General features: G+C 39.7%; 1 protein-coding gene across 2 annotated transcripts in view; it reads right to left on the bottom strand.

The window, feature by feature from the left end:
• The window catches only part of acat1 (acetyl-CoA acetyltransferase 1), a 47558-nt gene that overhangs the window by 18253 nt on the left and 2286 nt on the right, over positions 1 to 27019 (bottom strand). Inside the window, exons 2-6 of one of the 2 annotated variants that reach the window (XM_049591562.1) lie at positions 16994 to 17041; positions 16780 to 16897; positions 16466 to 16561; positions 11462 to 11562; positions 10971 to 11114 (exon numbers count right to left, since the gene is read on the bottom strand). In XM_049591562.1, coding sequence (XP_049447519.1) covers positions 10971 to 11114; positions 11462 to 11562; positions 16466 to 16561; positions 16780 to 16897; positions 16994 to 17041 — 507 coding nt within the window. The remainder of the gene's footprint in view (positions 1 to 10970; positions 11115 to 11461; positions 11563 to 16465; positions 16562 to 16779; positions 16898 to 16993; positions 17042 to 27019) is intronic. The other variant, XM_049591563.1, reaches the window with a different exon arrangement.

Here is a 27019-nt window from a genome sequence, read left to right as displayed (position 1 = left end):
GATCTGAAAGTTGGTACAGATCATCCTGAGAACATAATGATCAAAAGTTACTAAAAGCTTTTCTCCATGTCAAGGGACATGGCCGCTAGGGCATGACAAATTCTGGCGACTTTTTCGTTTTCTTGCCATCAAAATTCGAACGGCTCTCCTGCCCACATACTTGATCTCAGCAGCTTCAAACTTGCTGGACACGATGATGGCTCCGCCCCGATATGTTAATATCCCACCTTACTCATCGCGCCGCCCGGTGGTAACAGGAAGTGACCCGTCTTTAACATGTACTGATGCCACAAACTTGACCCCATCAACTTTATTCCACTTCTAATGCATGCAGGAGAAGTTGGTAAAGCTACCTTATGAGCGCTGTGAAGCTACATCTAATGGCGTCCATGTGGCGGCGTGGTGACTATCGATCCCTCGCCACTAAATACGTTTGGCTTTTTGATGGCTTCAGTGACCTCATCTCCTCATGAAAATTGATACACAGGTCAAGAATGGCGAGCTCTTGCATCTGAAAGGGGCATTGCCCATGGGGGGCACAAAATGCCTCTATAGCGCCCCCTTAAAATTTTCAAAAACCCCTCCCCATAGGGGTTTCTTTGGAGTTGGAACATGAAAATTGGTACACGTGTATGTTGTCCAGACACACATAAAAGTCTCTGCCACCAATGGTCTACTCCAAACAGGAAGTAGGCCATTTTGATTTTGACTTGACATTTTGGCGTAATTTCTACATGTTGTATTTTAACAAACTAGTCCTAGGGATTTCATCCAATCGACTTCAGATTTTTTACAGATCATTCAGAGACCATGCTGATCAAAAGGTATTAAAAGCTTTTCTCTATGTCAAGAGGCGTGGCCGCTATGGCGCCTCCCTCGCCACCAAATACGTTTGGCTTTTTGATGGCTTCAGTGACCTCATCTCCTTATGAAAATTGATACACAGGTCAAGAATGGCGAGCTCTTGCATCTGATAGGGGCGTCACCCATGGGGGGCGACAAAATGGTCCACCCCTGAACGCACCTGGCCACATCTGGTTACGCTCGTAGTGCACAAAAAATACTTTTATTCACACCTTGTGATCTTATGTACTTTTAGGATTTTTCTTGTCTTGTCATGTGTTCTTTTGATTTGTGTCTTTTTTGTCATTATTGCCCCTGCTGCTGAGGACATTTTAAATTTCCCCCTGGGGATTAAATAAAGTCTATCTATCTATCTATCTATCTATCAATCAGAGAAGCAGGGGTTACGGGAGAAACCAAACATTTTTTCAGCTTCAATCTGTGACTTTACAGTGAACATAACTTTTCAGACACACATAATTGTGTTGTCCTGTTAAACTAACATTGTCTATTAATGTTACAGACAGGCATGACTGGTAAAGTTTTCTGCTTAGCTCCCACATTAACGTTAGAAGTTATATTGTAGTTTGATGCTGGCGACACCAGCTGCTCAGCTGCTAGTGAGGGGAGGGGCTGTACCTGCCGTCTGCAGCATGCTGTGTTCACTTCACTAAATATTTCCAAAGAGCACTTTTTCCTTTATCATTTTTTATCAAAACTGTCTGCTCTGATCCTCCTGCAGCCGCGCTGGCCATATTACAGCAACAGAAATGTGTGCATGCATGCACAGCAACGACAACAAGCCGGGTTGCAGCGAGGGCTCTGTGCCTGCCAGACGCTGCCTGCACAGCGTGTGTCCGTCAGACCCGTCGAGCGCACCCGATAGGCGCTGAGGTGGCGTGCACTGTTAGTATCGATACTTTTGTAAATTAGTATTGTATCCGGATACAGCGTTTGAGTATCGACACTCTTCAGAGTATCGATACTTCTAACAACCCTACGACCTACGTCTACTAATCAACCAATAGAAATGCAGTGCGAAATGACACAATAGTCAACGCAACACTGGCGCTAAACCCAAACAAATGATCGCTTGCCATGGAGGTAAAACGAACAAAAAGAAGTTGAATTCCCAGAAAGAGGAAAGTTTGATGAAGCTGTGGCAGTAGAAGCCTTGTTTATTTGATGTTTCCTCCAGCTGCTATCATGACCGCGAGAAAAAAGACACTGCATGGAAGGAAATTGCAGAGGAACTGCAACTGCGTCCAAATCTACACCTGTTCTTCTCTATTGATTTTCTCCGCGACCGTGCATCATACTGAGAAGCCACGAACATCACGTGAAACAGCGGAATTGTAGCTTTCTGACAAGGCCACTTGTCGGTCGTCCAATGTTTTCACAGCGAAAAACAATGATAAAGTTACACTAAAATTATGTATAACAGAGCTTTCATACAGCTTTGCACACACATTACTCTTGGATGGATTACTTGCGAATGCAGGCTCGCACAGAAATGCCACACATATCACATGAAAGCGCAGGAGCAGAGCTTTCCAGGAATACCACACACATCATTGTGCTGCCATCCCATCATGCTTTAAATCCAGATTAATTGTCTACAAAATAAAAACCTGACAAATTTCTTTACAATCCATTATACAGATCTTGTTATCAGTCACTTCATATAGTGAGGAATATCATATCTTACCACGTCTTACGCTTGCATGTGTTTCTCTCTGTCTATCCACATTTGTAGTCCGGCTTTCAAGATGCAAATATCTCCATATTGTCCAGTTTAGTGCAATTGACACTTCGCCTTTTGCGCACCCAGACAACTGTAGCGTAATTTTGCATGCATGACAGGGCCGTAGTCACCATATACATTGAGGGGGACATGCCCCCCCCCAATGCCCAAACTGTCCCCCCAATATATAACTGAAACTGAAAAACAACAACAAACTTTGTTTACTGCAAACAAAGTGGCAAATATTATCTTGGAGGGCATCATTGCACTTGGTTGACTATTTTTCTATGATCTCAGATGTAAATATTGCATGTTTCTTTCAGATAAAAACACATTTTTGACTTGTGAATGAGTCAATGGAATTTCTTGCAATAATGAAAAAATACTGGCAATCTTGTCCGCCTGGCACAAACCACATGTTTTGGACAGCTGTGAAGTGACAGAATGTCTCCCCTCTTCATATATGGCAGAATATATCATTTTCTAACTTGCTATTGTGAGATACATGTAAAAATGTAAGAATTTAGTAACACAGATTTGTTTTTTTTTCATTGATATAAAAAATAATATAAAATACAGGCACATAGGAGGACATGAAATGATGGCAAATCTGGTTAGCCCACATTGTCCTGAAAAAAACAAAAAACAAAAACAAGATATAGCATGTGTATGTAGCCTTTTAATGACTGTGATATAAGCTTAAAAGTAAAGGCAGTAAAAATACCCCAAAAAGGCCTGGGGCCCATAGGATTAACTTATATCGCAGCGGTGCCTGGATAGTGTGACGTGTGTGGTTGTGCTGCTGCCGTGGTCCTGCCTGATGCCTCCTGCTGCTGCTGTTATCATTAGTCATACTTCTACTGTTATTATACACATACGATTATTGGCATATATGTATACTATCATATATTAATATATATACTTTCAACGTATTGTACCACAATAGCCATAATTATTATTATAATATTACTTTCATTAATATTGTTGTAAGCTATTGTCATTACTGCCTGTCCTGCATCTCTATCTGTCTCTCTTTCTGTCTTATTCTGTCATACTAATTACTGTTAATTTATTATGTTGATCTGTTCTGTACGACATCTATTGCACGTCTGTCCGTCCTGGAAGAGGGATCCCTCCTTGCTCTTCCTGAGGTTTCTACTAGTGCTGCACAATTTGGTAAAAATGTGCGATTGTGATTATGGTGGACAATATCGTGATTTGCGATTGCGATTACAATATAATTACAATAACATGTAATAAATAAATGGTATCATGAGTCTTTTTGCTTGATTCAGTGTTTCCCCTACATTATATTAGGGGGGGCACTGACCTTACATAGTTACTGTTATGGACAGACAGTGTGTCAATGACCATCAACAGACTGAGCACAGTCAAACACACTGCTCACACAGCAGCGCAGCACGGAACTGTACACACAGCGGAGCGAGCATATGTTGCGTTCAGGTATTGTCACGTAAATGACAAATTCCAGCGCCATAGCACAAAACAGCAGCATGTCAAGTGGGCTTACCCGAGCAAATTTGCTCAATTTTTCATTTGTTATGGAGTCCATGATTTCCATGTGACACTTACAAATGTTTGCTTAACTGTGCTTGGATGTTGTTTTATGAGGCTCTGGCGGCTTTCAGTTGTCTCATTGTCTTTACCGTTACACAGCTCGGCTTTGTCTCGCATGCACTCTTCCTACTTTTCCCTGTGCTGTGCTGTCTCAAGTGTTGATATAGATTGGTCGTGTTGCCGCAGGACGTGGCGACTTTAACTTTTAAACTTTTACACAGCACGTCTTTCTGTCCAATGTCACCGTACCTGAAAGACGTGCTGTGTAAAAGTTTAAAAGTTAAAGTTGCCACGTCCTGTCTCAAGTGCTGATATAGATTGGTTGTGTTGCTGCGAGACGTGGCGACTTTGACTTTTACACTTGAACAGCACGTCTTTCTGTTCAACGTCACCATACGTGAATCCAAAGTATCGCCATGTAACAGACGTTTTTTTCGCCACCAACTCAGCCTGTTCATGGTCGTGCTCATGCTCTTCTTCAGCGTCTGTGTTGGTCACTGCTGCACGCCGGCTGCACGTACCAGGATAGCTTGTGGGCGTGATGTCAACAAACTGCACACACTACAGGAGAGGCAGTCACATTCACAGGCACACACGTTAACATTTAGCCAGCCTCCATTAAATCGCAAATCGCAGCCTTTTATGCGGTTATGTAATAACACAGCCTGACATCGCGATTGTGACTGCGATTAGATTAATCGTGCAGCACTAGTTTCTACCATCTTTTTCAACCGTTAAAGGGGTTTTTGGGGAGTTTTTCCTTATTCACTGTGAGGGTCCAAAGGACAGAGAGATGTTGTATGCTGTAAAGCCCTGTGAGGCAAATTGTGATTTCTGATATTGGGCTTTATAAATAAAACTGATTGATGGATTGATGAGTAAGGTAGATTGAAAAGGGTCCTTGAAATTGGGATGAGTAGGATTAGAGATTAACTGAGAAAGTCCAAGATCCGCATAGATGGACTTTAGACTATCTGATTCTGTGGACATCCAATTTAAGTTCAGGTCTTCCCTTTCTTTTTCCTCTTCTTCTAGTCACTTCTAAAGTCATGAAAGTAGTTAAATTCTCAAAAAATGCAGCATCTGCCAGGCGGAAGGGGGACGATAAATACCAACAACCCTAAAAAGAGCATTCTGACTTAATTCTTTGTTCAAAATCAATAGTTCATACTGTTTTGGCACAGACATACTAACTGACTGGGATTCTTTGATGTTATTTATTACATAGATTGCTAGACCTCTGCCCATATGGCTGTGGGGGCGAATAGCAGCTCTGAGGGTTACCGGCCTGATTACTGATCTTAAATTGCGGTGGTGAGATGAAGATGATGATTCCCATTGAGAAGCAGTGGACATGTGGTGAAATTCACTGGAGACGAGGGGCCTCATGTACAAAGGGTGCGTACGCACAAAAACGTGGCGTATGTCCTTTTCCACGGCAAAGTTCAGATGTATCAAGAGTGAAATGACCGTGGAAATGTGCGGTGCCTCACGCCAACTTCATGGCTGGCGTACGCACGTTTCTACAGCTGTTGATCCTTTGGCGACACTTAGAGGTGATGCTGGGAAACTGTTATAATAAATAAATGTGAAAACAATTAGTCCTCAGAGTGATGTGCACATCAGAGACACATCAACAATTAACACTGATGAACAATTAACACACCCACGTGTCTGCAATTAGATGAGTGGATATAAAAGCTTGCGCAAAGTGGTGACAAAAATACTGTTAACAACAACGGCTGTTTTAGCAGTATTTGCCGCATTGGTTCCCGAGGGCAGTCCTCCTGGAACTGTGCGCAGAGCTGCGGCCAACCTTGGAGCGCGACACGGCGAGGAGCCATGCGCTGCCTGTATCCATACAGGTGCTGACCACACCGGGACTCCTAGCAACACAGGCATTCCAGAGGGAGCTGGCCGACGATCGGGACTGTGCCAGTCGACCCTGAGCCAGCTGTGTGGGACAGAATTATGCGCATGTCAGCCAGGTATATCAAATTCCCATATGCAGCTGCGCAATTTGCAGCGAGAGCCGGTTTTCCTAATGTTACCGGAGCTATCGACTGCACACACATTATAAAAGCGCCATCGCAGGATGAATTTGTTTTTGTTTCGATCAATGTACAGATCATATGTGATGCGCAAATGCAATTAACCAACATTGTGGCGAGGTGGCTTGGTTCAACGCACGATTCATACATTCTGAGTAACAGCATGGTTGGGAACAAGCTACAGGCTGGCACTGTGCATGATGGGTGGCTTCTTGGTGAGTAAATAATTTATTTGTTTAATTGTCCTAATATCAATCCCCCTGATGCGCACTGAACATGTGCGCCCCCAAATAGTATCCTGTCTTCACAGCATCAGTACTAGTCAGTGGTTAATTTTAGTGACTTGCTGTTTGTTGCTGGTTAAACTGCAGCTTCAGAGCTTTCGAACAACCCCCTGATTGTCTCTGTGTGTAAAGTACTCATGTCAATAAACCCGTGCGTAAAGTGCAACATTTCTTAATCAGCCACACCATTTCCCCGGCGCACTTGCATTCATTTACAACAATAATATGTGATCCCTGTAAGTGGTGTATAAAATTAACAAATGAAAACTGTAAATCCAGTTCACATAATTTGTCTGCTTTCAACTGACCCCAGGCAACTCTCTGTTCAGATGGGTGAGCTCCTCCTCTCCTGTCCCCCAGCCTGTTTTGGCCACACTTTGGCGGTGGGCAGCCCTCCTCTGCTTCACGTCCACCTTAATGTCGGACCACTTCTTTTTTAATTCTGCGTGTGTACGCTTTTCTGTCCCCACAGCATTGGTAGCCTCACACACACTCTCTCACTCACTCCTCTTGCGTTTTGTATTGATGCAGTGCCAAAAAGTACATCTTTGCGCGCCTCCACTTAAGTGAGTAGCGTTTCCAATTCGCATTCTGTGAAGATTTTCTTTTTTTCCCCGTCTTACTCATTCTTTTGTTTTAATTTTCTGATCGTGCAGAGAGGGGAATCTCAGGTGCAGGGTTCATTTAAATATGATTTGCATATTTAAATAGGGGCGTGGACAGGGAGGGGTCGGGTACTCCAACATGTGCGCTCAATTCCACGTTGATTGGGATGTACAAAAAAAATGTACTTGGATTCATGCGTACGCACTGATTCATACATCTGGATATTTTTGTGCGTACGACGTTTTCTGGATTTAAGCGTACGCCATGTTTTAGTAGGAAATCCACGCAAGTCTTTGTACATGAGGCCCCAGGACTGAGGTTTTGTCATGGGAGTTGGAAGGGGCTCTGGGTTCCTAACTAATGGAGGAATTTCATGTGAATCAAGGATGTCATATTGATCCGTCAACTTTTTTTGTCCATTTGCCAGAGTATGCAATGAGGGAAAGGAGAGCCCCCTCTTTTTATAGCCACTGACCATAGTTCAGGGCTGATGATGTTGATGTGATGGAACAGAGCTGGACAGGGCTTTAGGTTTAACCCTGAGCCACATCCAGGAGTCCTCAGGGATGGTGACTTGAATAGAGACAGGAGCAGCAGCTGTAGCAGTGGCAGACTTGTGCAGGGCAGAAGACGATAGTGTTTAAGTATCTCTCAGCCTACTGGATTTTGTATTTTATCTTTACATGGCAAATAGTTGTTTGCTGCCATATTAGTTCTCACTTTAACACCAACCACAGTGCAGAGAAAGAAAGAAAGAAGATCCAGCTGATAGCAAACTGTTTCTAATAAACTGAAAGAACAATACCTATTTATGTCTAATGTTTTAGCTTAGTTTGACACATATCTTTAAAATTACCTGTGCTAATGTTACCTGCAGGCAGTCAATCTCCTAAGAGCAGAGGGAGTAGCAGAGAGGACAGGAGGACTGATACTGATGTCTGTACTCTTTAATCTTTCTCAACTTTAATCAGTACTGTGATGTCAGGAATATGATTTATTTTATTTACATTTTAGATTTGTTTCCAGTGAAATATTTACTTTATATTGTGACTTTGCTGTTTTAATATTGTTGTTGCTGCTCTAGAAACATTTTGTTATAAAATATTCCATTTTAATCCTTTTCTGAATTTATTCTTTTTGAAAAATACTTCCATGTAAAACTTACAGTATTCGTTTTCTAAGAATCTCTTTCACATTATAGTAAAAATTTGTATTGTAACTAAAACATAACCAATCAAATCAAATGGGTATCGAATCAATTGAGAAGGAAATCAGTGGCCATACCCAGCCCTATATAGGACATTATTAGGTTTCAGGCAGAACCATACTGAGTTTGTGCAAGTTTGTTATTGTTATTGTTATTATTATTATTATTATTATTATTATTATTATTATTACATTAACATAATAAAGGTTTGGATTATGATAGTGTTAAGCACTGACTCAGCATTCACGGTATTGCACAGGGCTGCCCCCTTTGAAAGTCAGAGATTTGAATCATCGGTCGAAGACCCCTACATTGACTAAGATTGCTTCAAGTTGAGCAGTTCTTTAATTTTATTTGCTAGTCAGAGTGCTATGCAGTGTATTTCTGGGGACCAAAACATTTTCATTAAACACTGTCTTTTCTGCTGGGAAGTGGTGAATTTACAGCTCATGTATGCTTATTAAGACACAGTGTTGGTCTTTGTTTGATATCTAGTGTTGGCAAAAAATGTTGTTGCACATTTCCGAACCGTTGTTAGTGCAGTTAGCTTGTTTAATATATTACATGATTGCCACTGTCACACGATTGCTGCAGTTTTAATACTTTAAACTTCTAATGGAAAAAAATAATTGTCGAATATTCACGTTAAATGGCTGAATCCGGTTCAACTGACAAAATTCTGAGTTGGGTACAGCCCTGCTATTGTGATCCAAGCCTTTATTTTGTGAATGCTGATTCAGTATTCACACCGTTATTGTCTTTATTATTTTTCTTTCCATATATATTTTTCAGTTACTGTCAACTTCTGCATACTTTCAGCTACAGAAACCATTCAAATATCAAAATGTTCAGCTCCTTAGGGATGTTTATGCCATGACTTTTCTTGTTCTATCATTTATAATTTTTATAAAATTAAGGTTTTCCAACTTTTTTTTTTTTTTTTTTTTTTAACAATGTAACCCAATGGAGAGACTCCTCCTAAATCTACTTCACTTTGAATTTCTACCACTTCTACATATTTTCAGCTATTACTTAATTTAAACTTTAAACAGGTCACAAAACTATGATTATGACAGGTTTAAAATACGGTGACCAGACAACCCCCGATTTCTGGGGACAGCCCCCGATTTGGGTGACCTGTCCCTGCTAAAAGCTGTCCCCGAAAACGTCCCTGATTTTGACATTGAATGGGGGAAAAATGCGCGCAGACTTAAACACCCGTTATTACGGTAGTCAGTAAATGCATCGCTGGAGAAGACGTTGTATGACGTACAGACGTTATCAGGAAGCACAACCAGACGCAGCAGCATCAACAACAATCTAGAGGCGGTAAAAAGGAGAGAAAATGAGACCAGCGGCCGCGTTAAATGGTATGTTGTGTATGAAGTTATTTATTTTGTGTGAGCTGGCAGTAGACTTGACTCTGTGTGTGTGTGTGTGTGTAGTGAGGTAAAGTAAGTATGATTGTAACATGCAGTGCGTAACATGCAGGAGAAACTGGAATTGAACGTAGTCTGTCCCCCTGATGAGTGACTTTTGTGAGTCCACTTTATAAATGTAGGCTATTCTTTGATTTTAATAAAGTAGCATTTCGTTGATGTTGTTTAGCCTTGCTGATGCTGTTGCATGGGTGATAATTATTTTTATCGTATGAAAAAAATCATATCTGCAGTAGAAAGTTGCACTTTGGAAATTTGGTTTGGTACATAGTGGTACATGGTCTGAAAGGTTTAAGAACCTCTGATGTAGCACATTTCAAACAGAGTCAATTACATAGAGCAGATAAAAAAAAAAAAGCACAATGACTAAATTATATAAGTATATTACCAAAACTGATGTTATTTCTTTAAGAAACTATTCACTTACTATTGGCTCTGTTCTTGCAGTTTTTCTCATGTTCTCCTCTGCTCTTATTCTACCCAGGCTCCTGAGGCAGAGGCTACAGAGGTGGATGAATGAGGGGATCACGGGGATGTCACCCATTTTTTTGATTGCCACCTTTTGTGTCATAAATATCAGTTCAGTATTCAGGTATGAGTAGAAACCTTCATCCTAACTCAAGCTAACAAGATTAAGGTATTTTTGTCTTCCTCAGTGGATAGATGGTTGGTGATGTCACTCATTTGTTTGATTGCAACCTTTTGTGTGATAAAAGCTGGTCAAAATACATGAAAAAGTACTTGTCCCCGTTTTTTTATTTCATAATGATAATATTTAATGATTTTTCACCGCCGCACTGAAAATGTCCCCGATTTTCATCTCAGAAATCTGGTCACCTTAGTTTAAAACTACCTCTATCTGCCCTACCCCTGAGCTGCTTTCCTCTGTTTGCTGGGAACGGGCTTAAACCCGGAAATGCCACTTGCGGCTCTATTTTTATTTGCCAGTCTTGTAATGTGTAGGTACGTTAACGTACCTATACAAGTAGCTGTTTCTCTCATTGCATTGCTTTACCCTCTTACACATATAATGTGCAAAAATAGATATACAAACGGTTTAAACTCATGGAATATTTGAATGTTATTTATAGGCAATTTTGGCACCATTATATAACCAGGTCTGTACATATACATATATATGTTTTCAAATGCATTCAAGCCTTATCTCCATGACTAGAAAAAAATATATATAACAAGGTAATATTTAACAGAAGTTACCATGTGGAATTTATTATAGACATCAGTGAGTCCATCCTTGACAATAAGGTCTTCCATCCTCACTCCTCCATAGGCTGGGGTCTCTCTGGACATTACATAAGGAACATTGGACATGCTCTCCATGCCGCCAGCCACCATCACATCCTGAAATCACATAGACAGCCATACACTTACCTGCAGTCAATACTACAGTCTATTGTTCATAGTTTGTCTCATACTGGCCCAACTGCTGTTATCTCTGTAACAGATGTTGGATGTATATGAACTTTTCTATCTCACTGTTTTACAGGTTTTGGATAATACTGCAAGAGTTGTGTAAGAGTTTGCAAATGATAGGGGGGTCCATCACAAGTGTCATTGTCATTTTTTATTTTGATAATGGAATTCTTCATTGACTGTGGAGGCATGTGAGAGAAACAGTTTTCTTAAAGGTTTGAAGCTACTGTGGGTTGAGTAACTGATATACAAAGAGAGTAATCCTATGATGCTACCTGGTGTCCACACATCAGACTCTGAGCTGCCATCATGATGGACTTCATCCCAGAGGCGCAGACTTTGTTGATGGTTGTTGCTGGAGTGCCGAGGGTCAAGCCTGAAGATACAGTCAGACAGATTTGTATGGGCAAATATACATACATATATATATATATATATCTCCATATATATATATATATATATATATCTCCATATATATATATCTCCATATATATATATATATATATATATATATATATATATATATATATAGACACATATATATAGACACCTATATATATATATATATTTGTTTGTTTTTATATTGTATATATATATATATATATATATATATATATATATCTATATATATCTATATATATATATCCATATATATGGACATATATACATCCATCTATATATCTATATATCTATATATCTATATCTATATCTATATCTATCTATCTATCTATCTATCTATCTATCTATCTATCTATCTATCTATATATATATATATATCTATATATCTATATATCTATCTATATATCTATATAGATATATATATATATCTATATAGATATATATATATCTATATATATATATATATATATATATATATAGATATATATATATTTATATATATCTATCTATATATATATATATATATATATATATATATATATATATATATATATATATATATATATATCCATCCATATATATATATATATATATATATATATATATATATATATATATATATATAGATATATAGATATAGATAGATAGATAGATAGATATAGATATAGATATATAGAGATATAGATATAGATATATACACATACACACACACACACACACACACACACACACACACACAGATATTATACATATATACAGTACAGGCCAAAAGTTTGGACACACCTTCTCATTCAATGCGTTTTCTTTATTTGGGAGGGGTTACGGGGTTGGGGCCCGTGGGCGAGCGCCTGGTGGTCGGGCCTTCGCCCATGGGGTCTGGCCGGGCCCAGCCCGAACCGGCTACATGGGCTCGTCCCCCTGTAGGCCCACCACCCGCAGAGGGATCCAGAAGGGTTCGGTGCAATGTGGATTGGGCAGCAGACCAAGGCGGGGGCCTTGGCGGTCCGATCCTCGGTTACAGAAGTTGGCTCTTGGGACATGGAATGTCACCTCTCTGGCGGGGAAGGAGCCGGAGCTTGTGGAAGAGGTTGAGCGCTACCGGCTAGATATAGTCGGCCTCACCTCGACACATAGTTCCGGGTCTGGAACCCTAGTCCTTGAGAGGGGTTGGACTCTCTCCTTCGCTGGAGTTGCTCCGGGTGAGAGGCGGAGGGCTGGGGTGGGCTTCCTGATAGTCCCCAGACTCTCTGCCTGTATGTTGGAGTTTACCCCGGTAGACGAAAGGGTTGCTTCCCTGCGCCTTCGGGTCGGGGAACGGGTCCTGACTGTTGTCTGTGCTTATGCACCGAACAACAGTTCAGAGTACCCACCCTTTTTGGAGTCCCTGGGACGGGTGCTGGACAGTGCCCCGACCGGGGACTCCATTGTTCTGCTGGGGGACTTCAACGCTCACGTGGGCAATGACAGCGGGACCCGGAGGGGCGTGATTGGGAGGAACGGCCTGCCCGATCTGAACCCGAGTGGTGTTCAGTTATTGGACTTCTGTGCGGGTCGCAGTTTGGCCATAACTAACACCATGTTCAAACATAAGGATGTCCATCGGTGCACGTGGCACCAGGACAGCCTAGGTCGCAGGTCAATGTTCGACTTTGTAGTCGTATCATTTGACCTGCGGCCATATGTTTTGGAAACTCGGGTGAAGAGAGGAGCAGAACTGTCAACTGATCACCACCTGGTGGTGAGTTGGATCAGATGGTGGGGAAGACGCCACGCAGACCTGGCAGGCCCAAACGAACAGTGAGGGTCTGCTGGGAACGCCTGGCGGAAGAACTTGTCCAGATGATCTTCAACTCCCACCTCCGGGAGAGCTTCGACCGCGTCCCGAGGGCAGAGGGGGACATTGAGTCCGAATGGGCCTTGTTCCGCTCTGCCATTGTCGAGGCGGCAGTTGTGAGCTGTGGCCGCAAGGCCGCTGGGGCGGCGGTAATCCTTTGTACCAAAGGAGCATGAGTCTGGTTCGCGTGGCTGGCAGTAAGTCGGACCTGTTCCCGGTGAGGGTTGGACTCCGCCAGGGCTGCCCTTTGTCACTGGTTCTGTTCATAACTTTTATGGACAGAATTTCTAGGCGCAGCCGAGTGGTGGAGGGTGTCGGGTTCGGTGACAGGAGGATCTCGTCCCTGCTTTTTGCGGATGACGTGGTCCTCCTAGCTCCATCGAACAGTGACCTCCAGCTCTCGCTGGGGCGGTTCGCAGCCGAGTGTGAAGCGGATGGGATGAGAATCGGCACCTCCAAGTCTGAGGCCATGGTCCTCAGCTGGAAAAGGGTGGATTGCCCACTCCAGGTCAGGGGAGAGGTCCTTCCTCAGGTGGAGGAGTTTAAGTATCTCGGGATCTTGTTCACGAGTGAGGGTAGGATGGAGCGGGAGATTGACAGGCGGATTGGGGCGGCGTCAGCAGTGATGCAGGCGCTTAACCGGTCCGTTGTGGTGAAGAGGGAGCTTAGCCAGAAGGTGAAGAGGGAGCTTAGCCAGAAAGCGAAGCTCTCGATTTACCGGTCAATCTACGTTCCAATCCTCACCTATGGTCACGAGCTCTGGGTAGTGACCGAAAGAATGAGATCGCGAGTGCAAGCGGCCGAAATGAGTTTCCTCCGCAGGGTGGCTGGGCTCAGCCTTAGGGATAGGGTGAGGAGCTCAGACATCCGGGAGGGACTCGGAGTAGAGCCGCTGCTCCTCCACATCGAGAGGAGCCAGTTGAGGTGGTTTGGGCATCTGATAAGGATGCCTTCCGGACGCCTCCCTTGGGAGGTGTTTCGGGCATGTCCAAACGGGAGGAGACCTCGGGGCCGCCCCAGAACACGCTGGAGGGATTACATCACCCGGCTGGCCTGGGAACTCCTCAGGGTTCCCGTGGAAGAGCTGACGGAAGTGGCTGGGGAGAGGACTGTCTGGGCTTCTTTGCTGAGGCTGCTGCCCCCGCAACCTGGACCCGGATAAGCAGAGGACGACGAGTACGAGTACATATATGTATATATATATATATATATATATATATATATATATATATACACACACATACATGTTGACAAGACCAAGTTTAGTATAACATCTGTTGAACTTATAACATGAAAATAAGGTTAATAATATAACTTAGATTACACATTTTTCAGTTCAAATAAGGGCAATGCAAAAATGAGTACACCCCACAACAAAAACTACTACATCTAGTACTTTGTACGGCCTCCATGATTTTTAATGACAGCACCAAGTCTTCTAGGCATGGAATGAACAAGTTACCAACATTTTGCTACATCGATCTTTTTCCATTCTTCATGAATGACCTCTTTTAGAGACTGGATGCTGGATGGAGAGTGATGCTCAACTTGTCTCTTCAGAATTCCCCATAGGTGTTCAATTGGGTTCAGATCAGTAGACATACTTGGCCACTGAATCACTTTCACCCTGTTCTTCTTCAGAAATCCAACAGTGGCCTTAGATGTGTGTTTAGGATCATTGTCATGTTGGAAAAGTGCACAATGACCAAGGGCACGGAGTGATGGTGGCATCTTCTCTTTCAGTATAGAGCAATACATCTGTGGATTCATGATGCCATGAATGAAATGCAGCTCCCCAACACCAGCAGCACTCATACAACCCCACATAAGCACACTGCCACCACCATATTTCACTGTAGGCACTATGCATATTTCTTTGTATTCCTCACCTTTGCGACCCCATACAGTTTTGAAGCCATCAGTTCCAAAAACATTTATCTTGGTCTCATCACTCCAGAGTATAGAGTCCCAGTAATCTTCACCTTTGTCAGCATGGGCCCTGGCAAACTCTAGGCGGGCTTTTTGGTGCCTGAGCTTTAGGAGAGGCTTCCTTTGTGGATGGCACCCACGCATGCCATTCCTCTGCAGTGTATGCCGTATTGTGTCACGAGAAAGAGTCACCCCAGTTTGGCTTTCTACTTCCTTATATAACTGCAATGAACTCGCATGCTGATTTTCTTCGACCCTTCTCATCAGAAGACGCTGCTGTCGAGGACTTAACTTCGTGGACGGCCTGGACGTCTCTGTGAGATGGTTGCAGTTCCATCTTTTTTTAAATTTTTGGATCACTTTTGCTATAGTATTCTGACTGATAAGTAAAGCTTTGCTGATCTTCTTGTAGCCTTCACCTTTGCGGTGTAAAGAAATTGTTTGCTTTCTCAGGTCTTGTGACATTTCTCTTCCATGTGGTGCCATTGCTAACAACATGAAATGGAAAGGGATTTACTTTAAGTAACACCCTTTTATAGTCAACTGTCTGCTGGACACCTGTGTGATGAATAATTAGACTCACCTGTGGTTGATTATTGTTAAATTATACATTTGTAGTCTAAAATTTAGCTTTGCTCCAGAGACTTTCAGTGGGGTGTACTCATTTTTGCATCACCCTAATTTGAGTAAAACTGAAAATTTTGTTCTCTAAGTTATATTTTTAACCTTACTTTCATGTTATAAGTTCAACAGATGTTATATAAAACTTAGTCTTGTCAACATTTTGGAAATTGTTTTTGTGTTCATTGAGATATTGTTTAAAATGTTACTTGTCGAAGGGGGTGTACTCATTTATGCTGAGCACTGTACATACATACATACATAGATATATTATAGATTCTGATGTAATACTTGCATCATTATGTGTACAAATCCACTTGCATGTAGCCCACATGTATTATTACAGTAGGACTGCTGTACATCAAATGACCAGCAGATGTCAGTACCTTCAAATGAGCTGTTAACGGAGCTTCGTGTGATCAGCCTTTTGGCAAAGAAATCGTCCATAAAGATTCGACACATTCAAGGGGCTTCATCACGCCATCACTAGTCATACCTGCTCCAAGCAAGGCTTGTCTCGTGGGGGCCTGTCCTTCTCCTGCCTGAAGTACGTTGCCCATGTAGACTTCCTTCACCTCTTCAGGAGCGATCCCTAAACACAGAAACATTCAGTCAACTCTCCAAATATACACCAGCTTTCTTCTTTTTGATTTAGCAATCCACCTAATCATGCGAAATTTAGGTAATGTGTTACATTAGCATAGCCGTGCTTGCACACACCTAGAGATGACGATAATCAGCTAACATTACATTTCTGCCTAAATGGTGGAAAACAGTTCTCACTGAGGAAAGTGACCCATCTGAACATACCTGCTTTGTCTATGGCTCCTTTAATGGCAATGGAGCCCAGTCTGGTGGCTGGTATTGATGCCAGGCTGCCTCTGAAGGAGCCCATTGGAGTACGGACTGCGCTGACAATGACAACCTCCTAGAACCAAGCATTGAAAGTCTGCATTACAGTGTACAGTCCAAATATTTGAGTGTGATAAGAATTTGAAATTTCAGTTACTGTAAGGTAACTTACATTCAGTGAAGGGCGAGATGTGTAGGTTCTTGAGAGGTACTTGTGAGCCTACAATAGCAGTAATGATATTATTTCAATGAGAGAGATAATTCACCTTCCACACATGAGTGTTCCTAATTTTACTCCTGTCTTTCCAACGTCTGCTGTTAAACCAAAAACCCTTTGGACAATTATTCAAGTATTAACTTGAGCACATAGAGAAGCATGGAAAACCTATTAGCTGTAAGAGACTTACAATCGGGGCACAATGATGCTGAAGTTAGCATCCGATTCGCAGCTTCCGATTCAGCAGATGAGAGGTGAGTTAAGGGATAAGTAACTTAAGCCCCTTTTACACTGCCAGATTTTCCGCGAATGTTGGGCCGTTTTGCCGGCAAGCTGCCAGCATTCAGACACACAGAGCCGGATTGGCGAGTTGATCCGAGGTGCCCAAGTATCCGCCTCATAGAATAGTCATATTGGCGGAATCCTTTTAGTTTAAACAGACCGAGGCGGCCTTTCGTACTGGGAGGGGCTGTTGATAACTTGTGCAAAGGAAACAGCTGATAGCAGGAATCAGCGAGCAGCTAGTAGCAAGAGAGAAACCAGACCTGACAGACACTGTAAAGATGAGCAACTGGAGAGACAAGGAATTGCGCGCCCTCCTTGTTGTCGCAAACGAAGAGGCCATTAACCATCAGATGACGGGGATGGTGAAGGACGGGCCGACTTACGAGAGAATCGCTCAAGGGCTGACCAGCCGCAGCTTCCCTCATGTCACTGTTTACGTCACACACTGAGCTACATGTTGTGTTACTTGTTCAAGCCCCCCATTGCCCCGAAAAAGGCACATTCTGTATAAACAAAAGTAGGTAGGCGTCATTTTGCCGCACTCCCCGATTTTGTTTTTATACTGCCAATGCTGAAAAAAGACTGATTGGGCTTTCCTGCAATTTGCACAACTCCTATCTAAAAAGGGCTTTACATTGCTGAGCAACTGATCCTCCACTTTTTGCACATCTTACTGTTGTGAAAGCATGTTAGACTTTTCAGGTGAAGACTCAGTGCTGTCTGAAACCCACTTTCAAATTTGTGAAACCTTTATTCTGTTTGTGGAAATGCAAGAAAAAGGGAGATTTCGCTACACATGTGGACCAGGTCCAGATCATAAACAATGATACTTATACTAGATTATCCCAGACAAGCTTAACATTAGGATAAACGTCCCTATTAAGCCCACATATCATATAAGCCCACTTGTGACTTCTGAGTCAAAAAAAAAAAAAAAATCATCACCATTTTTGTTATGTCATGGTTCTTCCAATGAAGCTGTTTGTTACATACATTATACTTTTTATTGTAAGCCAATCAGATTTGTCGATATTGTGTTATCGAAGCACATGTGTGACATGCACCTGCTGCTCTCAGAAGTAGTTGCAAAAAAAAAAAAAAAAATTGTGATTTTGGTGCCCTCAGAAAGATTTTTTTCATATTTCTACTCCTACTACTACTTCTGCTTTTGGCAAGTACTCATTTGTTATCAAAATCTGAATAAAACATGTTAGAATATTACTCAAATTAGAAATATTTTTTCTATTTAAGTCAAAATATGCATTTTAGCATGCTAGCAAACAGCCCACATGCTGCATCAATACAGTCGCTGCATGACAAAGCATGATAAGTGTGTATAGTTTACATTTTTGTGTGCAGAATATATTATTATACTGTTAAATAGATAATAGATGTGTATATTTATCTTTATTTATTTTTTAATTAACATTTTTATCAAGTGGGCTTAAAGGGGACACTAGCAAAAAAAACAAAAAAACAAAATCGCACTATTTAGGGTGGATGTAATTGAGTATAGCTAATTACTTCAGTGCATGACAGAATAAAATATTCTGACTTTTAACCAGAAATTCACTTATGTTCCCTTTAAGCCACCTGCTCCCATTAAGCCCACTTGACTGTGTTTCAATGGAGATTTCCTCCCTTTTGACTTTTGAACCACAACACAGCAAAGGCTGATCATGCCTATTTCAAATGCCATTTACAGTCCAGAGGATAGGAGTGGAGAGAAAATGAAAATAGCTATTGAGAGCTAAGAGATTACAGATTTTAATAGAACAAGTTTGGATTCTTAAGATTTATAAATATATATGTATTTATTTATCAACAAATCATGAAGTGGGCTTATTTTGGAACACCCATGGGCTTAAAGGGGACATATTTTGACAAATTAAACAATAAAAAAAAAAAAAAAATTAGTATTACTAAATTATTGACACTTCAAATGAGAGACTAGACTATCATTTTAACTAAAATCTTCTCACTTATATTGGGGCGGTATTAAAAATGTCTGAAAAGCAGATTTGGTGGGCTGAATAGGGACGTTTACCCTAATAAAATGTGATTAGATGGCTGGAACAGACGCTCAGTGAGAGTTTGAGTATGCTGCGCACCAATGAAATAAGCAAACAAAACTGCAGTGAAAACACAATGAAATGTCCCTTTTTTCATTTTCACAAATAGAATGAAGGTTTTTATAAATCTGAAACTGTGTTTTAAATCATTTTTAGCCTCTCTGGGAAAATCTAGTCCAGAGTTGACAGTTTACTAGTACAAAGAACTGTTCTCATAATTGTGACATTTTCCTAGAATTTCCACTGAAATTTAAGATTACGTCCTTGTAAAAATAAAAGTTATTCCCGAAGCGAGCGATCACACTAACAATAACAAAAGTCACAGTTAGCATTTCATTTCCACTGGGTGACCACACTTTGCAGGCTCACAAAGGGGTGTCTGTGACAATCAATCATGTATGTTAAAAGAATGCATCACAGCAACAGAGTCAACCACACCTCCAACAGTTTCTGTCCCTTTCTTACTCAAATTTACTCTGGGAACTTTCCTAAATCACTCCTGAGTTAGGACTCCTCACGAAAAAATTAGAGAGTAAGTTACGAGCTTTTTGAGTGAGCTCTCAGAATGTGAATATGGCCCCAGACCCCCTGACCAGTCTAGGTACAGTGGTTTTTAATCAGGACCAGAGGCCTGTATTATGAAGCCAGTTCAACTTACTCTGGATATCTTGTCGTTATCTGGTTTGACTAACACTAACATTGTCCATTTGGATAACCGGTACTACAAAGCTGGTTATCAACCAGTTAAGTCAACTTCCTATCAACCAGTTAAGTCAACTTCCTATCCAGCCTCAAGCACGTTCATGTGAAAGAGGCAGGGTTGCAAATTGTAAGCAACATCATCAGAACCATGAATGCAGTAGGCTACTTCATATGATATGAGATGAAACTGTAGCAAAAGTGTCTGCAACTATGACAGAGTAAAATGCCAGTGGCGTGGGATGTAAACGAATATCTATAATCTTTTTTTTTTTTTAAAGATATTTTTTGGCCATTTTGCCTTTAGAAAAAATGTAATTCTACAGGAAATGTTCTGTAATTTTTTACAGATTTTTCCTGTTTTCCAATAAAACAATGAAATGCTAGTATATTTACAGATATTTTCAGTAATTTTAGATTTTATTTTTAAAATTACAGTTAATTAACCATAATTTAAGATGACATTAATATTATGTTTTTTAATGACAATTTATTGTATTTGTACATATTTAACTGTAATTTTACATACAATTTTCTGTATGTTTTTACAGGTTTACCACCATTTTCCATAAGACAATGTTGTAACTGTAAATTAACAGATACTAGCAGTAATTTAAATATTTACCTTTAGAATTACATGTAATTACTAATAATATAATATTACATTATTACTATGTTTTTAAAAGGTAAATTAACATATTTCTTTCATATTCAAATGTAATTTTACATAAAATGTGATGTAATTTTACATATCTTTCTTGATAATGAAGAAATGTACGTAAAATTACAGAAATCTGTAGTGTTTTCCATAAAATTGCAGGTCATTAAGCATGTGTGGTTAAGGTGATTTTGTGTTTTTTTTTTTTTAGAGGTAATGAGTAGTATTTGTACATATACAAAAGTAATTTACTGTACATTACTGTATAAAGTCAACTTAAAGTATATTATTTTACAAAAAGTGCACTTTAAATAATGTAATTTTACAGAAAGCATTCTGTATTCTTACAGATTTTTGCTTTTTTAAAACAATAAAATGCCTGTATATTTACAGATATTGGGAGTAATTTAAATTTTTACCATTTATATGGTATACATTCCACTGTAATTTTATATAAAATGTTTTTTCTTTTTTTTTTTTTTTTTTACAGGTTTATCACCATTTTCAATAAGACAATAACTGCAGATTAACATACATTAGCAGTAATTTAAACATTTACCCTTAAAATTACAAAAAATTAACCATAATAAGATTACATTATTATTATGTTTTTAGAGGCAACTTAACATGTCTTTTTCATATTCAAATGTAATTTTACATATGTGATGTCATTTTACAGATCTTTCCTAATAACTGTAATGAAGAAATGTATATAAAATTACAGAAATCTGTGATTATTTCCACAAAATTGCAGGTTATTTAGCATGCATGGTTAAAGTGATTTTATATTTTTTAACTGTACATTACTGTAGAAAGACAATTTAAAATTATTTTATGGAATGCATATATTTAATATATGATAGAGAATGACTCCCAGTGAGAATGGCTACTCAACCCAATGAGACACAACAAAGACTGTGGTTCACTAGATTGGAATTACTGTCCTATTTCCATGGAGATGGTAAGGACAAATAACATTTTTCCGATCTATAAATCTAGATTTGAGCTTGCAATTAAAGCCTGTGCAGATGGACATACTTCCTACCTGTCTCAGCGGAGATGCACTGGCTGACATTACCACCAGAGGTGCAGCAAGACTATGATGACTATATAGATAAATGACATTTTGGGAATAAAGAATTTTTGGTATATGTTAATTTGTAAGCTTTTATTAGCTTTGGACAGAGCAAGGCTGACTTTTTTTCTCCTGTTTCCCCATATATGTGTGCAAGCTGCTTGTATTGATGTCATGCCTGTAAAAAAGACTTAGACCTGGAGAAGGTAAGACCATATTTATGTCTCTGTAAAACTCAGTATATAACTGCATGAATCTATTTTGGAAAGAGACGTGTTATCAGGATCTGTGATTGACATGTTTAATGTTTTAGAAAACGAATCATAGTCCCTCTCCAGTTACATCAGGCAGGGGGCAATGATATACTATGATACGGTTTGTTGTAGGGCTGGGCAATTATGGCAAAAGTCAAAATCACGATTAATTTAACTTTTAACCTTGATTATGATTAATGAATGATTATCTCCACCCTTGATGAACAATTATGTATTTACACAGTTTCTTTTGTTTTGTATTTTACACTGCCCTCATACCTGGATATTTTGTTATATTTTCACACGTGTATCTTTACGGAGTTTTAAGGTGTGACGCTGAGGTTAATGTCTAGTTAGGTTTAGGCACAAAACTCACTTGATTAGAACTATGAAAAGATCATGGTTTGGGTTAAAATGATCACCGGAGACAAGTTTTCAAATTCCTTAAAGATATTCAACCTTTACTGTCATGGCAACAGTGAACACCATGATTAATTGACATGAGCAAGATTAAGTCGATTAGAGTTTCTAAATGTCGGTTTCGATTATTTTACGATTAACTGCGCAGTCCTAGTTTGTTGTAAGATTATTTGTTACATTCTGTTTGAATATGGGTTGGTTGTGCTGTAAATTATGTTGGTGCGTGGTATTGGTGTAATATTCCTCCATGTGCCCTTCTTTAACACATTCCCTTGAGGTGTCTGCACGGCCCTGGTTAGCTTGTAAAATAGATACAGTGGGTTCAGAAAATTTTCAGACCCCTTCATTATTTTCACATTCTTTTGCAGCCTTTTGCTAAAATCATTTAAATTCATTTTTAATCTCATCAATCTACACTCCATATCCCATAATGACAAAGTGAAAACAGAATTTTAGAAATTTTTGCAAATTTATTAAAAAGTAAAAACTAAAATATCACATTGTAGTAAGTTTTCAGACCCTTTACTATGACACTTGAAATGTAGCTCAGGTTGCTTCCATTTATCTGGGTCATCTTTGAGATGTTTCTACACCTTGATTGGAGTCCAGCTGTGGTAAATTCAATTGATTGGACATGATTTGGAAAGGCACACACCTGTCTATATAAAGTCTCACAGCTGACAATGCATATCAGAGGAAAAACCAAGCCATGAGGTGGAAGGAACTGCCTGCAGAGCTCAGAGACAGGATTGTGTCGAGGCATAGATCTGGGGAAGGCTACAAACAAAATCTGCTGCATTGAAGGTTCCCAAGAGCACAGTGGCCCCATAATTCTTAAATGGAAGAAGTTTGGAATAACCAGGACTCCTCCTGGAGCTGGCCACCCAGCACAGCTGAGCAATCAGGGTAGAAGGGCCTTGGTAAGAGAGGTGACCAAGAACCTGATGGTCACTCTGGCTGAGCTCCAGAGATCCTGTGTGGAGATGGGAGAAACTTCCAGAAGGTCAGCCATCACTGTAACATTCCACCGATATGGGCTTTATGGCAGAGTGGCCAGATGGAAGCCTCTCCTCAGTGAAAGACACAGGAAAGCTGGCTTGGAGTTTTTCTCACAGTCAGAGTCCTTTAGGTGCTTTTTGCAAACTCCAAGCAAGCCACCCCTTCCCCACGACTATTAAAAACAATGATGTGCAGGCGTGCTCGGCCTGCCAGATCAGCTTGTTACTCATTATCTTGCGACAGCAAACTTTTGCGATCTGTTTCCTACACCAGAAACGTTAACATTAAATGTCCTTTTTATTGACAGTTCCATTAATATGTAACTGTAGTATAGAGTTGTATTTGGCTTGTGATTTTTCTAAATTAAAGACGTAGGCAGACAATTGCTCACCATGCTCTTGCCATTTCTGCCTAGACCAAACGAAAGCCCCATCTGCTTTCAGTTTATACATGTCATCTAATTTGTTTTGCAGCTCATTTAATTTTAAATTCTCCACATCATTTAAAGAGAGTTCACCCAAAATCAAAATTCTGTTATCATCCACAATTGTGATTTAAGTGGGAGCTGTTCATTTTACAATAAGATACTTTTTTTAAATCCAGATTTATCAAGAAAAAGACAAACATTAATTGTTTTTGCCTTGTGATTTGTTAAGGGTGTAGATAAAACCATCATAACCGTGATACTGTCCTTATCAAAAGTTTTGGATACAACCCAAAAGTCGATACGAGAACGTCTGGAACAATCCTTATTACTCCACGTGTAAATTTGACTCTTTGGAAATTTCTCTCTCCATATATCAGTTCTTCCTCAGTTCAATCCTTGCCTTTGGTTTGATTTATTCTTTTGAGCTTTGTTCCTTCCCATCTTATCTGAGTTCTGTTGTATGGTTGTGCTCTATAGATTTAATTGCAAACTACAACTGTTTAGTAAGTTAAAGATGTGTTGCTGATTACTGCTTGAAGTGGCGACGAGGTCTTAAAATATTTTGAGAAGGTCTTTTAAAAAGGTATTGAAATTTACTTCAGGATTCCTGGTAATCTATGATAATAAAAAAGCAACTCAAACTAGAAATGATAATTTCAGTTCTCATGAATGTTTGTCCGTAAAATGCCAAAAGGTTGACATGGACTGTCTAAACAAATGCCTGTTTTCTCCCTAGCTGGACAATCGGAGGTATTTAAGGAGGCCCCAGCAGCCAAGCAAGTGAACGGACAGTTTGAAATGATCTGACAGCAGTTTCTCACGCACAGTATGTATTGCCCAAATTGAATGTATCCTAGTTACAAAGTTTAATGTCTTTGACCTAAGTCCAAATATTGCTGATCGTCTTCATAAGCTGCTCCTGTGCTTCACAATTGTGGAACAGAGTCCAGCTCCCAATACAAATTCATTCCATTGAGAAAAAGGCCTCAAAATTACTCTTATTGCACATAATAGGCAATAAGTAGATTCTGCTAGTATATGTTAGAAAAACCTATGTAATTATGTCAAATTTTAACCGCCATCCCACGGGGATACGTTGCTTTTTCACTGCGGTGAAAAAAGAATCCATACCATACATCCACAATGTTGACTTGCCTTAAAACAAATGTAGACATCCTTGTTTATCTTCTTAATGTTGAGTTGACTGTGGTCTACCACACAGCTTAATCCACCAGAAACATTTAGCTCTGTTTAGATGTGGTTTAGGTAATGGGATCTTGGGGATGAAATATACCCCAATGCCTAGCCTCTCAGGACACCTCGTATCAGAGTTCTATTACCCCTGCACATTTTGATGGCTTCTGAGACGAAACCAGGTCCATCTGTCTCCAAAAGTTGTGTATAGCACCTCGTATCTTGAGAAATTGCTTTGACACTTAGCTACTATGCTAACGGCTACTATGAGAGCACGGTCAGACTGAATAATGCAGTGAAATGAAATGGCAATTCTGAGTATCAGGCTAGCAGTGCATTGAGTTGAGTATGTGCAGTCAGCTCACACTGCATACTCAAAAATTCTTGATAATTTAGTATACATGCGGGCATTTCTTGCACACATAATCCACATACTATGCAGCTGAAACACTACATACTCAATCTGACATACTTAGCATGAATAGTACATTTGTAATACAGTATGATGGACAGCATGACAGCTCCTCAAGTAAAGCCAAAACATCTCAATCGCCCCCTGGTGGCTGGCTGTAGTATAGGACATAAAGTCCACCCTCTCCATGTTGACAAGTGGAACATGGGCCAAACTCAAAAAAACTCCAAGTACACATAATTTATGTATTTTTTGTAAGTAGGTAGTTCTTATGCTGATGTTACTTATAGACGAAAGATGTTTCTATTTCCAGTTTTGCCTTGCAATTAATGCATATGGAGGTCTAGTCAAAGTAACTTACTTGTAGAGCACAGGAGCAGCTGCTGAAGAAGCTGCTCAATATTTTGGACTTGTAGTATGGACAGTTCAACACAAAAGTTATGAATATCACTTTAAAGTATAAAACTGGTGTAGTGTTTACTTATTGTAAACATGGCCTGTGAAAAGAGCAAAATCTGCAATGCTTTTCTGTTAATAACTATGGTCCATCTATCCACCGCCAGAAATATATATTTCATATCATGTAACTATTTGAACTCCATGGTATTCAAAAATAAAACAAGTCACAGATTTGAAATTTTTCTTTGGTCTGCACAGCTTTTTTTAAATCAATATTTTTCAAGATAACATACTGATGATTACTGTATGATTATACTGCGAGTGTCATGTTTTGAAAAAGTTTATCATAGATTGTTGCTCATGCCCATGCAGTAGAATAGGAGGGGGCTTTCAAGTGTTACAGGATGGGCGGGGCAGGGAGCTATCTGGTTTCTGCTATTAGGGATTGTGACTGAAAACATGTCATTTGGGCCCAGGGTTTAAAATATTGAAATATTCCAACTTTTTTTTTTTTTTTTTTTTAATATAAAAACAATATTTTAGAAGTCAAACATTATATTGAACAATTATATAAAATAACTGCTGAATACCTTACATTTACAGAGATTGCCTTAGCTGTTTTAATGTGTAATGACTTAGTATCCTTGTTTTTCTGTCAAATGAAAGTTTTTAACAATATTTGTTCAGATTACTAAAATGATTGTTTAATACCCTAAATTTACAGGTATTATCTTTAAATATACATATTAATGTATTCTGATGTACAGTGTTTAATTTTCCATTGTCCAATTCTCTAAAATAACTAATACTGTAAATGTGCAGAAATTCCTATTTGATTAAAGATACATATTTTGTTTATACATTGTGTCATTGTTTTTTTACTTGGGAAAACCACAGTTACGCAGCAAATCAGTGTAGATGGACAAGACGGTTTCATGAAATGACTACTAAATACCCTTAATTTACAGGGATTGGCCTTACATGTAGCTATTTTTGATGTATTTTTAATGTATTTAGCTTGTTTTTCCACTGTCCAATGGTTGTTTTTTAATATACTAATTCTCTAAAATGACAGATTAATACTGTA

This window comes from Epinephelus fuscoguttatus, linkage group LG12, assembly GCF_011397635.1.
Source record: "Epinephelus fuscoguttatus linkage group LG12, E.fuscoguttatus.final_Chr_v1".
NCBI lineage: Eukaryota > Metazoa > Chordata > Actinopteri > Perciformes > Serranidae > Epinephelus > Epinephelus fuscoguttatus.
Note: the sequence above shows the minus strand (reverse complement) of the source record. Positions and strands in the feature narration are given on the sequence as shown.